This window comes from Platalea leucorodia (genome assembly GCF_965183815.1).
Source record: "Platalea leucorodia genome assembly, chromosome: 1".
In the NCBI taxonomy this organism is placed as follows: Eukaryota; Metazoa; Chordata; class Aves; order Pelecaniformes; family Threskiornithidae; genus Platalea; species Platalea leucorodia.
In genome coordinates, this window is record NC_138823.1 from 156,831,068 (window position 1) to 156,845,943 (window position 14,876).

Consider the following 14,876-nt stretch of genomic DNA (forward strand, 5'->3'; position numbering starts at 1 on the left):
AGTTCATGTGATGGGCTACCTGAGTTACTTAACCAAACATACGAGATCAATAACTGCATTCCTCATTTTCTGGGTGCACGACTCTACACTCCAGGGTACGATCACTCACAGTGCTCAACTCTCAACAGCAAGGTACAGCTACGGAAAATCTCTCTACTTTGGTCTATAAAACCCTATAGTGTAACCCGTTATGAGATAGAAGGGGGCTAATCAGGTGCTTGTCAAATGTGACACCAAAAATTAAGATTAACATCAAAAACACTTACTACGCTGCACCTCTCCACCCAAGGAGGGGTTTAAAAACACTGTTTCTGAAATATTCATATTGGCATAGAGGAAGGCAAATGCTTACATTGAATTAACTGTCTTCAAAACAAGATTTTAATACTATGCAACAAATTATATATGGGATCATGTATTAAACAAAGCAGTGCAAATAGATGGTCACCCAGCACCTGCATCTTGTATCCCAAATATAACACACATCCTGCAAAACAGCTCATTTCTGATTATATATGCTTCTCTTGTTCTGCATATGCATGAGACCTCAATGAGTTCTGACATTTAACTTCTGAGTGTTGTAACTGTGCCTGTAAATTTCTTTATATGGACTTGTTTATTCATGTACCATTTACAGAACTGTAAATATGCTTCTCTAAGAAAGAATTATAGTATAAAACATTCTCTCTATGAGGATTAATCAACTTCACAATTGACTTGTTAATGGTGTTGGCAAACCTGCAAGTGAAACCACAATAAACATTTCTGTAGATGTCCAAAACACATTTCCCCCTCCCAAACACACTCTGTTTCCAGTTTTCACAACATGCCCTTATCTTACCTGATCCGACATGCCCTACATACTTGACAAGGCACTTCCCTGTTTCTATGCTCCACAGCAAAGCAGTGTGATCTACAAAGATTAAAAAGTAGCTGTAAATATTGTTACAAATGTATGTTTTTCATTTTTAACCAATTCAACAAACAAGTTATCTTCAAATGCAGAGCATACCATATGAAAGACTTCAAATGTAGAAGAAATCATCTCCTCTTGATTATTACCTTACGTATAAAATATAAAAGCTTCCTATCGTTATAATTTAATATGTGTCTCAAAAAAGTGAAGGTGCTGTCCCAATCGGATTAATTTGCAGTAAGTATTGAAAGGCCAATTCTACTTTTGATATTTTTTTCTAACTTCGTTATATACTTATGCATAATGCTCCAACCGTGTGTCATGAGATTCAGAAACAACACAGAAAGCATTCAGTGGTGAAAAAGTGAGGCAGTCACTACAAACAAGAGTTCTATGCACAAACTATTTATTTCCTGCATAGAAGTCCTGAATGCATATAGGTCACTGCAGAGCCCTACAAAAACTTACTTAAAATTGGTCCCAATGCCACTCCTTTACCCTGCCACACCTCAAAATAAAAATTAGTATAAGTATTTGTAAGTGGGGACAACTTTAATGCTGAATGGGAGAATGGCTGTTTCCAAGTTAAATCAGGACAAAGACAAGACGTCCCCCACAACGACAAAACGTCCCCCTCAGTAGACACACAAAAATGGTAACAGTTCAGTTCATGAAGCAGAGGTTTCTGGTCCATAATATTTACATCCAGTAAGTGTCTTCAGATTCTGTTCCAGTTTCAAAAGACTGTCACTTCAAACTGACCAATTCTGACTGGTTATGGTTTATTTCCCTAATCATTTTCCAAATCCACACAAGACGCTAGATTGATTTTTGGATCACGGTAGATTTAGTGACTTACTCATTAGTACCTGTTCCCTCTCTTAAGTAGAGAGGAAGGAATCTAGCAAGTTACATAAGATTTGAAAATTAAGATTTTTAGTTGCCCCTAGATCCTTAGGCAAAAGCCGGATGAACATAAGAATACAAGAATATGCAAACTATGACTAAGTCTATGGCTTCTATAAAACAAAGGCTAAACAATACCACAGTAGGAAGTCTGTGGGGATCTCTGTATACAACAGTGTAGTGTTCTGTGCAAGAGACCTCTCCAAGCAAGCAGCTCCCCAACCCACCCATTTACACCATCAGACAGGCTAGAGCTGACCCTAAGAGCAGGACCTGCATGGAAGTTATCTGGCACATGCTTTAGAAAGATCAACAAGGACTCCTGAACCTTCTAAAGGCTAAATGCATTTCAAGGAAAGTGCAATTTAAGAATTTTTCAGCTACTGAACTTCTTTAAATCAGCTCTTTCAGTGTGGAGCTAAGTATTCCAGTATGCTTTTGATCTACATTTGCTATAGCTTAGGGTCTAAACCAGAATTTTCTAAAGATTCAAGCAACACAAAACTTTACCAGCAGATGCAGTTCCCAACACCACTGGTTGAGTTTTCGCGACACTGACATCCCAAATACCATCCCTGTGGCCAACATATTCCTTTACCAGTTGACAGATTGCCCTTGATGTTGTAGTTTTAAAACTGGATACAATCTGAAATAGCAGAGAGACCAACGTTTTTTTTCCACATTGACCCAAGATTAAGGAATTATCTCACAAATACAAATAGATACTAACTTTTTCATAATAATTCTTCAGTGTTCTGACAGTTCACTATTGTAAAAAATTTGACATTTGATGGTAGGAAAGTGAGTTTGGATGCAAACATACCTCTTAATTTCTTTTTTCTTTTTTAATAACACCCCCCTTTTTACAGAACACAAGATAAACTATTCTGTACTACAATAATGCAATCTCATTGGAGCCATGAGTTATACAAATGCAGTATGCCCTTCCCATTCAGTTTGGGTAAAGGATTATAATTAATAAAAAAAAAAACCAAAAACCCACACCACACCTCAAAACTTCCCTTGCCTATTCCCACACAAGCACATCTGATAACTTAAAGACAGTCCATGTTATCCATGGTAATGTCTTTGAAAAAAATGCACTTATTACATAATTCTAGTAAAATACAGAAACATTCCCATTTAAAACTCACTGCTCTTTTTCTTCAAAACTGCACAAAGCTAATCAAATCAAACCAAACATTAACCTGAGAGCATATGCCAGTTTATTTGTGTAACAAAGCCTTTTTTTTAACGATATGTCAAACTCATCTAAACATTTGATAAGCACATTCCCTTAAAGTCAATGCTATTAGGGGAAGATAGAGAAGACTCATTAAATCCAAATTAGTATGTGCATAAGTAATACAAAATGAAAGGAAGAAAAAGCCTACCAAAAATGGTAAAACTACAAGGCATTATAGTACAGGAAGGCTGAAAACACTCAAATATCTAGAGAAAGGAACCGAACTGCAGAAATTCTGCATTTTCAGATGAAAGGGGAATGCAACATTTAAAAAAAAAAAAAAGTTTCTCTTGCTGGAACACTTCCAGAGACAACTGAAATCAAGAGTGGTGAAAGATGACTTCAAAAAGAAAAACCACTGTTAAAAACACCCTATTTTTACCCCACAAGTCTTGAAGCTTATAACTGTTCTTTAAGAAAGACTATCTGGAAAGCTTTGTTAAAACTAAAACAAAAAGAAGACTTCAATTTATCCATGTTTTCCTCTGCATGCAATTATGGGCAGGTATTTATCTGACCAGTTAAGTCAAAATCTTTAAATGCTTCAACACAAATCACGTTAAGACTTATCTACAGCTTAGTAAAAGTTAGAAAATTAATTAAGTCTACATTTCAGATACAATGAACTAATGTCAAAATCCCATTCATTTTTGGTATCAAAAAAGAAGGTCTTAAGTATGTCCTTAAAGCAAATTACTTCCACAAAGGTTTTTTAAAGTTAACGAATATCTGCAAGAGCGTTCCAAATTCTGAGCATGTCAACTTTCCAATGATGACACGATAATGCCCGATTTGAATTCCAAATGAACAGCTAATACGCATTTCGGTTTCACAGCAGAAGGAACAATCATTAAGAATGCATCGAAAAGAAAATGGGTTAATGGTAAAGATCATTAGTTCAACCATACTGCAGAGTTTCATAGGCCTTGAATACAATCCTACAGATGCAACTTTCACATTAAATATAGTTCTTAAACTAAGTAAGAGCCATGTATAAGAAGTGGAGCAGCAGAATTAAGTAAACAGTTAAGGACTAATACAGCACTCAACTCAAATTCCAAACTTGAAGTTTTTCAACTCACAACCCCACATTCGAACTATGCTTGCATTCTGCCTTTCTAACATTGAGTCAAATCCTCATGCAAAAGTTTTCTAGGAGAAACTATCTCCTACTCATCAACAAGCACACATTTTCCAAAACTGCTGGACAGTGGTTTCACTGATCATTTAACGGCACGGCTATAAAACTCCTTTTGGAGTATCAGCAGTCTTGAATGAACACACAGAAGACAAAAGTTCAAGAACACTATCTAACACTAAATATCCAGATATAGATATCTATTCAACGCACACTTTTTCTACACATTTTTTTTTCTTCTTTCTTTCTTTCTTTTTTGCTGTCCCTCGCTTCGCTTACCAGTAATCTCATAAACTAGATAGTGCCTGGATTACTTCTTGGTTCCTTAACCGTACATAAACAATTTGCCAAGAAAGGAAAGAAAATAGTTAGATAACATGCAGCTTGCTAAAAAGAGGCCTCTGCACTGCAGAAAGTTCTTAAAATAACTTCAGCAGATCTCAGGTTATCATATACAAATGCAAACAACTGGGCAATCATATCTTGAGTGTGTTTCAGCTTTGTCTGTCCTCTTTCTTAAATCCATACAGTTTCATGTACTTCCTTCTATACAGAGATTTGTTAATAAGGAAACAATTGTTTAACATGTAAACAATTGAAAACTGAATACAAATTGAAACAATTGCATGGCAAACAAATTGAAATACTCTGTAAAAATGCCTCTTAAGCAGATGGGACACATTAGAAATAAGAATGAAAACTTGGTCAACTCAGGACCAGTCCAGCAGCGTTACATTGTGACCGATGAACGGAATTTCCTCTGGAGTAACATTGAGCAGTGAGGTCAAAAACCACATCTTCCAAAAAGTTTTATTCCCTTCAACTGCTGAGTGAAGAAATACCTTCCTTTAAGAGTCCTTTTCCTGATCCAAAAGAATCAGAGATCCTGGACGTTAGTTTATGATGGAGCGAGTTATATCATTTCAGTTTATTTTAGGATTCTGCATAAACTGTTAATGTTTTCCTGATGTATTAACAACTGTCACAGCCAGAGATTGCTAATATCAGCAAGAACACCTTGTTAACATCAAAACATGAATTTCACCTAGCATTTCCTGCATCTACAAACAACTGCAGTTAAATTACAGGACCTTGTCCATTAACATATACAGAAAATTATTTTTAGAGTACCAAGCACTAAATCTATTCTGTCTCTTCAGGATTTGGGCACTGGTGGATAACTCATGCTGCTAAAAGCATCCTTTTCTGATATGAGTTCTGCCAACTTAATACTCAGACTCCTAACTCAGCTAAGGGACCAAAAGTATCCAGGTATGGGAATTTTCTATGAAGGACTTGAATTAAGCATGTTTACCTCAGCATTTTCCCCAAGAAAATGAACAAACTGCTTTAGTCTTAGCATGTTTTACCAATATTAAAGCAGTCAAAGGTCAGCTTTCTCATTAGAACACGCAAATAATGAAAGTTCTTTTCAGAACAAACCTAAACTCTTCATAGGTTGGCAATCAGAAAAATGTAATTGTGTGCAATTACACAAAACAATCAGTTTGTAAAACTTAAGTCTCTTCTAATTACCCACAGGGAAAAAAGAAAAAAAAATAAAAAATAAAAAACCAGACTTCTGACAAGTTTTAAATTAGGCATACAGTAACAGTATAAAGGATGGGCTGAAGAGAAAAGTTGCAATCCACCACCCCACTGTGTTTGGAACACAACCCATTTTTGGTTAACAGCATTGTTCATTCAGTGCTCCTAAATACAGACATACAGAATTTCAAAGCTGCTGAACTCTTAAAACTCTGAATTCAAATGTCATTTTCTCAGACAGTGTATTAGGGAACTCTAACTGCATCCAGTGAGGATACAGACAGAAAATCATCATTTGTTAGAAACTTATAGTCTTTCCTGACTTTTGGCTATAGTATCTTTGTGGGTCAAGAGACAAAATGTTGCAGCTTTGACTCTTCAGCATAGGAAGGAAGAAGCAGTGGAAATAAAGCCACTCCTATGAAGTACAGAAAGGTTTCAAAGAACACACTGGAGAGAGATGCTCTCAACTTTATCATTCCCCTCAGCTCTCCTCTCTATCCCCCAGTAAACTCAAAGTTGTGGAAAGAAATATATCAGCACATTCACACATCTGTTGGTTATTGATTGATATAACAGAAATGTACAATGTCTATAATAAAGTATTAAATTCTTCATGTTCCACTACTCATGACTGCTTTGCTGTGCATGCATATCAGAACACTGGGAAGCAAAGCAGTTACCCACAAGTCTCCACCCCATACTTCCCAGCTTCCCATGCTGAAGTTGTGAGGTCTGCCTGCCCTGCCTGGGAAAGAATATGAGCACTACATTGCAAGCAAGTAAAAGAAGACAAGCATTTAACACCAGCCTTAAAAAAAATCAAACCAAACCAAACCCCACAAAAACACCCACCAACAAAAACCCCAATGCTACACTAGAGAAAGTTCTAATTCATAACTATATAGTAGGTGTGCTAATACTATATTATCCCTATTAATATCATGTTGTCCCTATTTAAGTGGCCTCACTAAAGAATTCGTAAGTCATTAACTCTTAAGAAAAAGGAAGAGGCACCTCTATGCATCAGATGGGCAAGAATAAACAAGAAAGTTTGAGAAGCGATAAAATAAAAAGGAGACCAAATAAAACACAGTAACTTAGATCTATTTCACCATACTACTCTTACTCTCAAACTTTCAGACTATTTCCAAGACAGCTATAGTCATTCCATAACCACACATTAGCCTGCAATACAGGTCAGCACAGAGCTGCTTATATAGCTGGCTCCCGTACCAGATCCCACTGTGGTTTCCTCACATTTCATTTACCCGTACAAATGTATCATGAAATGAACCTGAGACAGAGCAAAAAGAGCAGCAAGTAAACTCTTTATGAAAATTGTAAAAGGGTAGAGAAAGCAGAAAACAAAAATACCAGACAGATGCAGATGTGCAAAATGAAAAACATCAGAAAGTGTAACTGCGCTAAGAGAACAGGCAAAAAAAGATCGCTAGCTACAAATTTGCAAGGCTTGCAACATAAGGGAAACAAACCGCTCCAGTGTCATAGCTAAAAAATAATTTAAAAAACCCACAAAAAACTATAATAGTACATATATAGATGCCTACTTAAATCCCCATTTCAACTGCAATACCCACATCTTTATTCAGAAATTCACTACCTACTAAGTTATCTATTTCCCTCATGAAATTGAAGGTTTTTTTATTCTCTTTACAAGAGTAATCCCACATACACACGTGCACACACTCTCTCCCCTCCAACATTCATTCTTTAAAAAAGGTGAGCAATTATTGTACAAATGTCATATAGTGTGGTTGAAGTAATGAGTAATTGATGAGCCCAAGATAAAGATACTGTTCCTCATGAGACAGGTTTACTTAAAGAACAGCACTACTCTGCTTAAAGAAACCACAATTTACAACTTAAAGACAGCCGTATTAGTACACATTGATGAGTAGAGGTTTAATTTGTCTCATACCTTGCTAGTAGATGCCTTGTAAGTTGTCTTTAATTTCTGAGAAAGCTGACTGGTACTATGACTGGCTGTTGAGACAAATAAATTGAAAGGAAGATATTTCAAATACAGCATTAGCTCATTTGTATAAGTAACTGGTATTAATTCCCTTCAATAAGATTCTAAGTTTTGGCCAGCAAAGTACACAAAAAATAAATTAAAAAAATACTAGTTGAAGATTCTTTGTGGTTCTCTTACCTTTTGTTTTCAGTTGTCCTTTGCTCAGTTCAGCTCCATCAATTGTCTGTCCTTCAGCTGCTAAACGCTCATTCAGCGTATCAATTTCTCTACGTACTAACAATAACAAAAATTCACATTAATACAAAAAATTGAGTAACATTAACAACATCATTAACATACTATTTAAGAATTGTTATGGTTAGTAAGTAATCTATTTTATGCTAAGGACAGGAAAAGAGATCAACTGTGATTCTATAAAAGCAGGTCTCACCAAGACATAAAACAAGACTCATGCTAAATTTGCCAGAGATCAACCTTGACCCAGATTCCAAGGAAAGTATTAGTGGCTTCTAATTACTGTTACTTTTACTAGTAAATGTGGCTAAGGATTAACAAAACAGCTTCTGTGAAATACATGGCACACCCACACTGAATTAAATCCAACAGAAGACAGAAAACTTGCAGTATCACAAATATTTTAGCCACAGAACTAGTATGTCATTTCTTGACAAAGACTTTATTAAACATGAAATAGCGTTCTCCCCTGAATGCCTGTCTACTGTTAGAGTTTCAGTAAGGTAGTGCAGCAAATGTATATTTTTATACTTTGAAATACATTAAAAAACATAGAATGACATATACATTTTACATTCAAGTGTTTTAGAAACACTAAATACAATCGAAATATTCTCATTGTACATCAGACAAAGCATGTATTTGTAACAAGAATAAGCTTTTCTAACAATTATTTATAACTCTTACCAGTGCCGTTTCAACACAAGACAGAGTGATGGCATAGCTAAAACAAATCAGGTACTTGTAAATGATTTCCAGTGGCTGAGCTGGTTTAAAGTTGCTCAACTTCACTTTATAAAGAACATTTTCAGTGGCTTGCTTACAGTTTTTTTCTCAAAATCTGGGCTGATATTCTTTGAGTGTTCTGCTCAGGTGAAATCTTATTGAGAGGCTTTAACCAAGAAGTTTTTCACTGTTCTTAAGTCTAGGTCTGTCTTTCCACAAATTCTTAGGACTTCTTTAAAAAAAGTCATTCACTTCCAGGCTTTGAAATGTGGGAGAATGTGACCCATCAGGAGTATGACCTTTGCCATTTCTGAGAAATTCACTGAAGTCTCAGTTCTAAGCACTAGAAAAGTCAGTTTACACTCCATACCACATCCAAGTGCTTGAAATGAGCAAAGCAAGATTCTCTCTCCTGTGTTCCCAGTCACATAAACCTAAACTTTTATAAAACACAGACAATATGAAAGAGAAGTAAATAAAGAGACAGGCTTGTAGGAACAGATGACTGAAACAAACCAGCCAAGCAGATAGAAGAATTGCCTGAAAGGATTAAGACTGAAGCCTTGAAGGGATAAGAAAAGGAAGAAACTAGAAATAAGTTCTAATAAGGGAAAGGGAGCGTATGAAAAGCCAGGGAGGAAAAAAAACGAGATTCTCTACGTACAGTAACCACAACACTAATGTAGGAATTAGACCAAGAACAAAAAATAACAGACTGAGCATCAGAAGAGAAAAACTTAGAAATTGTCAGAGGGGTGGAAAGAGATCACAAAGGCCAGGAATGAACTAGAACTGCAAGGTGAAGAAGAAAGATGCAGAAGAAACAGAAATGGAATGGAAGGAAAATAATCATACTCTGGAGGGTACAGACAAATTCACCACTTGCTTTCTGACAAACATTTTTGAAGTTTGGGGTAGGGGATCCCTACTTTTCTTGCTACCAGCCCAACTTCTCAGCAGGAGGCTGAGAACTCAGTTGTGCAAATTGTCACTGAAAAATGTGTAGTGTTGATGATAGCCTTTAACCAACACAATCTCAGGTTTTAAGAGAATAAAAAGCCAGCACATTTTCAAAAAGCACACAAGAACTTTTTTTTTTAACGAGTGTTTGGTTTAACTGTGGGAACAGATTAGGTGTGAAAAAAAATTCGATGTGGAGCCAAACCAGATGGATTCTACAATTCAGAAGCCAAGCCACGCAACACAGCTTCCAAAATCCAGCAAGGAAAATTGAGCAGAGGCTTTACTGCATGACCGCCTGTGTTACTTCGGATCCTCTTACATCACCTTCGACCACTTACGTTACCACATGACCGCACTGTCATTAAACAAATAACATTTTTTGTAGATACACCTGGAATTTTTATCCAAGTGCTCAACTTCAAAATTCATTAACAGTTGCAGGTGCTGGTTATGCAATGTACTAAGTAGCATGATCCAAAACCACCATATTTTACACTTTTTCAAGTAAGACACTTTTCGAACTCTATTTACTAATATTACATCATTAAAATTAAGCCTGTAAATATACAACAAAGCCACAAACTTCAATGGCTGAACAGAGTTACTGCCAGAATAACATGGCACGTATCAGAGCCTACAACGACAAGGAGACAGCCACGTCACTTTCTTTGCCTAAGAGTCAAGGAGGATGACGCACATCAGTTCTCACTACTTGTGCCAAAGAGCTAAGAAAATGATTTTTCTGAAAAGGTACAAACCCCATCTTTGGCTACCAGTTCAAAATAATTCCTAAACTCCTCACAGAAAAGCTACAGTAATTACACTACAGTATCCAAGGTAAGTGCCTTAATTAGCACTACTTTATCCTAAATCCAAACAATTCATAAGTTGCTGGAAAAAAATAGATACTCACATTCCAAATTTTCAATATACAGGTTTTCAAACTCCCGCTCTATTTGTCCAAAAAGTTCAAGCAGCGTATTCCGGACAGAAGATGGTAGTTTAGAATCCTAGAAGGCAAAATATTGTGGTGTATATTTTTCTTCACCTATATTTTCTGTAGTTACCCTTCAATCTTAAACTGATTTTAGCAGTTTTCTCTATCTCCCAGCAAGGAGAGAAATTAAAACTACTACTAGTGTAGAACACAAAACAAAAAGCAAAAAGCTCTGTTCATCATAAAATTATTCATTTTACATACTCTTTCTTATGTCTTACATACATACAGACAGAATTCAAATCATGTTTTTTTTGTCATTACTAGAGATAAATTATAAAACCAAGGTACATGTACAACTCATTAAAGAAAAAAGGTTGAAAAAAAAATTTATAGTATAATGTGAAGGTGCTTCCAGTTCAAGAAGAAAGAATACCTTTGGTTGACAAAGTAATTCAGAAGTTGACTATGCATTAGGCTAGGAAGTTGCCATCACAAAGCACCTTATTACTAAAGCTTGAGACAAACTAACCTTTTACACATATTTTTAACATCTACCTACTTTTGTCACTAACCACAACAAAGTGTGAAGGAAACTGCAATTTCTAATCTTTCCCTCCCCAGATATTATTCAAGCATCTCCTCTTCAAAGAAAACATTTTGAAGCAAATTCACAGAGGAGGGCTGATTTTTTTTTTTCTTCAGCATAATCAACATAGCAATTCCAAGGCACAAAAACAAGTATGTAATAAAACCACTAACATAGGATTTATATGATCTGAGCTCAATACACAGCTTGACCACAAGTTTCTGTTGGCAAGTTATTTAAATTTTATTCATCTGCCTATAAAACAGAGATCAGCACTATATTTTCCCTGAACAAATGCATACCACCTCCAAAACAAGTAAGTATTGATTTCTGTTGGGAGTCAAGGTTCTCACTATATCAATGATTCTGTTATCAAACACTGTTGAGCAGACAGTGAGTAAAGCAGAAGACAACTGACTGCAGTACACTGAGAACCTAGTACTAAAACATCTTAAAATTTTAAGCACAGCATCCTACTAAAAAATGGCAAATTAGAAAGGAGAAAATATGGTCATAGTCTAATAACTATAATCAATTAATCCACTACAAGTATGGATCAAAGGACGAACCGTCCTTGCTCACTACAAAAATAAATTCTACTAAACTTGTCCTATTCTTCAGTTGCTGGTGGACCACAATATGTAAGTTGGCTTACTGCACTTATTATTTATCTAGATAGCCAGCTATAAACTTTTTTTTTTAAAAGAAGTTTCCACTTAACTGAGCCTTACCCTAACAATGAAAAAGCTCAACTACTCCTTTGTAGCACATCTAACCAGTCATCTCGGAATTCAGTAAGACAACATCCTATTAATAGACAAGCCTGTAAATAATGCAGCTGTATTCAAAAACTGAGAAACATCTATGCAAGGAAACAAGCTACCAAATTTCAAAGTGAAATTAATATGGTATCATGTATACCATATTATTAATATATCAATGTTCATCTATCAAATATACAGGGAATGTGCCTATCAGCAACTTCTACTTTGTTTAAACAAAGTAAAAGTCTGTAATTTCAAAATCTTGAAATCACCAGCTATGAGCAAAAAAAGAAATTGAGTCAGCTTCTGCCACAGCATAAACCACTATTTCGGTTCTAGAAGTACAGAAGCAGCATTACTAGAATGGGAGTACAAATGTTAGCACAGGACGCCACCCAAATTCCAGCAAACTTAATTACTCAATGCAAGTTTAAGGATGATTATAGCTTGTTTTATTCTTAAGTGTTCCAGCAAGCCCAAACCAAAAGAAATTTGTTCCATTCCTATAAACTGACTGAATTAGGAAGAAGCATGTGCATACTAGCCATCAGAGGGCAGTATGCGCCTTCCACCAAGTCAGTAAACAACCAGAATTTAATCTCGCTCACATTTTGGTTCGCACAGTCAAGATGACTGTCTTCAGAAACAGTGAGAAAAGCCTACCATGATCCCGATTTTATATGTTATTTCTGAACATCAATTTTAAAGAGAAGAGCAAGAGAAACCACTAATAGCCATGACACAGAGCACATCTGCTTTGTGCATAATTCGGTTTTACACCAGTTTCACAGCTCCTTTAAGCTATGGCACTGTGCTGAAAGAAGTGGTACTATGCTCCTTATGTCCCCCTAGGACATTCCTTTCTGCATCTTCATCTGCATCTCCCTTGAGACAGTACTTTTGCTCATGCATTCACAGTCAACCAGAATGTGAAACAGATCTCAGTTAACACCAACTTGAAACAAAATTGATTAAACAAGAAAACTATACAAATGAAACACTATTAAGAGAAACACCGAAATTAGAAGAATTATTTCTGATTCAATTACCCAATAATTCCATACAGCAAGGTTATGGAAGAAACTAACTTATCCTACAACTTTTGAAACAGAAAAGGAGACATAGGAAAGGTTTTCAATCCACTTCTCAGAGCCTGAAAGCATAAGCAAATCTAAACGTGTCCTAAAGTAACCAGCATAGTAAAATGCATCCACTTCCTTTACTCTCTTTAAAGTTGGCATTATTTAAATTAGCTTATTAAAATACCATGTAATAATGTTATCTGTCTATCCGCAAAAGTACTTATCTAGATCTCCTGCGGTTTACAGCTCCACTGTGAAGGGGCATTAATACTCCCTACTCGTTAGAATCTGCCACTGGCTGTTTAAGGTTAAAGGTCAAAATAATTAAATAAAATGAAAGATAAAACATCTAAAACATTTGCATATTACAGCATAATACACTTACAGAATTTGATAAGAAATACTAAAACAGCTGAAAATTTTGGTTTACTACACAGAAGTGACAGCATTCCTTGACCTCTCAGCTGCCCTTCACTCCTTTCCTGAAGCAAGGCTGCCGGTAGTCCAAATGCGTGAATGGTTTGCTATCTAAGTACTTACATTCTTCAACTTCTAGACAACTAGAAGCAACAACTTGGGCTCTGTTAGTTCCCAGAAAGCTAACACTGCAATTTACTGAATAATAGATTCAATCAAGAAAAATTTTAAAAATATGTCACAACACCGAGAAAACACAAGGTTTTTGCTTCAGAGTATCTGTAGAGTCCAGAAAGTGAGGTTTCTCATAGCCAAAGACTGTTAGTATTTCAAACCACCTCTCTGATAAAAATCAAGTTTTGCATCATCCTTGCCAGGCCCACATTAACATTGTGTAGTCAATTTGACAATAGAGAGTTTTCAAATTGATATTTGCTTATCTTTGGCAGCACTACTTCAAACACTTCGTATAGGAGCCTTGCCTACAGTTAACCTCAATATTATTAGGTGAAATACTCCAAGTGGCTCCAGATTGCGTCCACTACACAGACTGACAAGATTAAGAAAATTACAAAAGTTTGTGGGGGTTGTTCTTTCCCTTACGTTTAATACAAGAAGATCACACCTTCATCTGAGCCAAATTAAAAAAAAAAAAATTACAAACAAAAATTTAAGTTAGCTCATGCCTCTGTCAAGCAGGAAAGATTTGTTTACTTTGTGGAAAGGAATGCACAACAGCGTTCCCACTAACACCTCCCCTATCAGAATCACAATAACAAATATTTTGGTTTATTCATATTCGTGGGTTACTACTATTCCAAATTCAAACGTACGAAATCAAGAATCAATCTTCAACTTCAAGCAGGAGGGGAGGTGCAGCAAAATAAATAGGTTGTTTCTTCGTATTTCTTTATGGTTTTATCATTCATGGAAGAATATACAAAAGCTGATAAAAAGCTCCACAGGTCTGAAAACAACCTGAAACACAGTCAACATCCACATCAATAGTCTCCAAAGACAGTCAGCACTTACAAGCAAGAAAGTCTGCTGTTCCTGCAACTTTACTGGACATACTTCATTACTTACGTTCATTTAATTTCTTCACATAGAAAACACTCCACATAAAAAAGTTACGGAAGTTATCCAAGCAGCAGTGTATTATCTTACCTGCCCTTCCAACATGTCTCTCTGCAGTCCTGCCCGTTCTTGCTCGGAACTGTTGGTTCTTCGGATTGAAAGACTGTGTGATTTACGTTTCTGCTTTGCTTGGCGAGCAGATGCACAACTTCCACTTTCTATTGGCATTACTTCAAAAAAACAGCTTCACAGAGGCTCCTATGATAAACTAAGGACAAGCATTACACATTACAAATTGCTTTGCCAAACTAACCAGAGTTTAAAATTTTTTTCT

The 14,876-nt window shown here is 36.0% G+C and overlaps 1 protein-coding gene across 3 annotated transcripts in view; it reads right to left on the reverse strand.

Annotated features, from left to right (window-relative positions):
- The window catches only part of WDR37 (WD repeat domain 37), a 48,680-nt gene that overhangs the window by 24,522 nt on the left and 9,282 nt on the right, over positions 1–14,876 (reverse strand). For all 3 annotated transcript variants that reach the window (XR_014228324.1, XM_082313425.1, XM_082313426.1), the window contains exons 2-7: positions 14,633–14,810; positions 10,590–10,686; positions 7,931–8,026; positions 7,697–7,761; positions 2,333–2,468; positions 842–913 (exon numbers count right to left, since the gene is read on the reverse strand). Coding sequence is in view for 2 of the 3 variants with exons in the window: in XM_082313425.1 (XP_082169551.1) it covers positions 842–913; positions 2,333–2,468; positions 7,697–7,761; positions 7,931–8,026; positions 10,590–10,686; positions 14,633–14,770 (604 nt within the window). In the remaining variant the exon portion in view is untranslated. The remainder of the gene's footprint in view (positions 1–841; positions 914–2,332; positions 2,469–7,696; positions 7,762–7,930; positions 8,027–10,589; positions 10,687–14,632; positions 14,811–14,876) is intronic.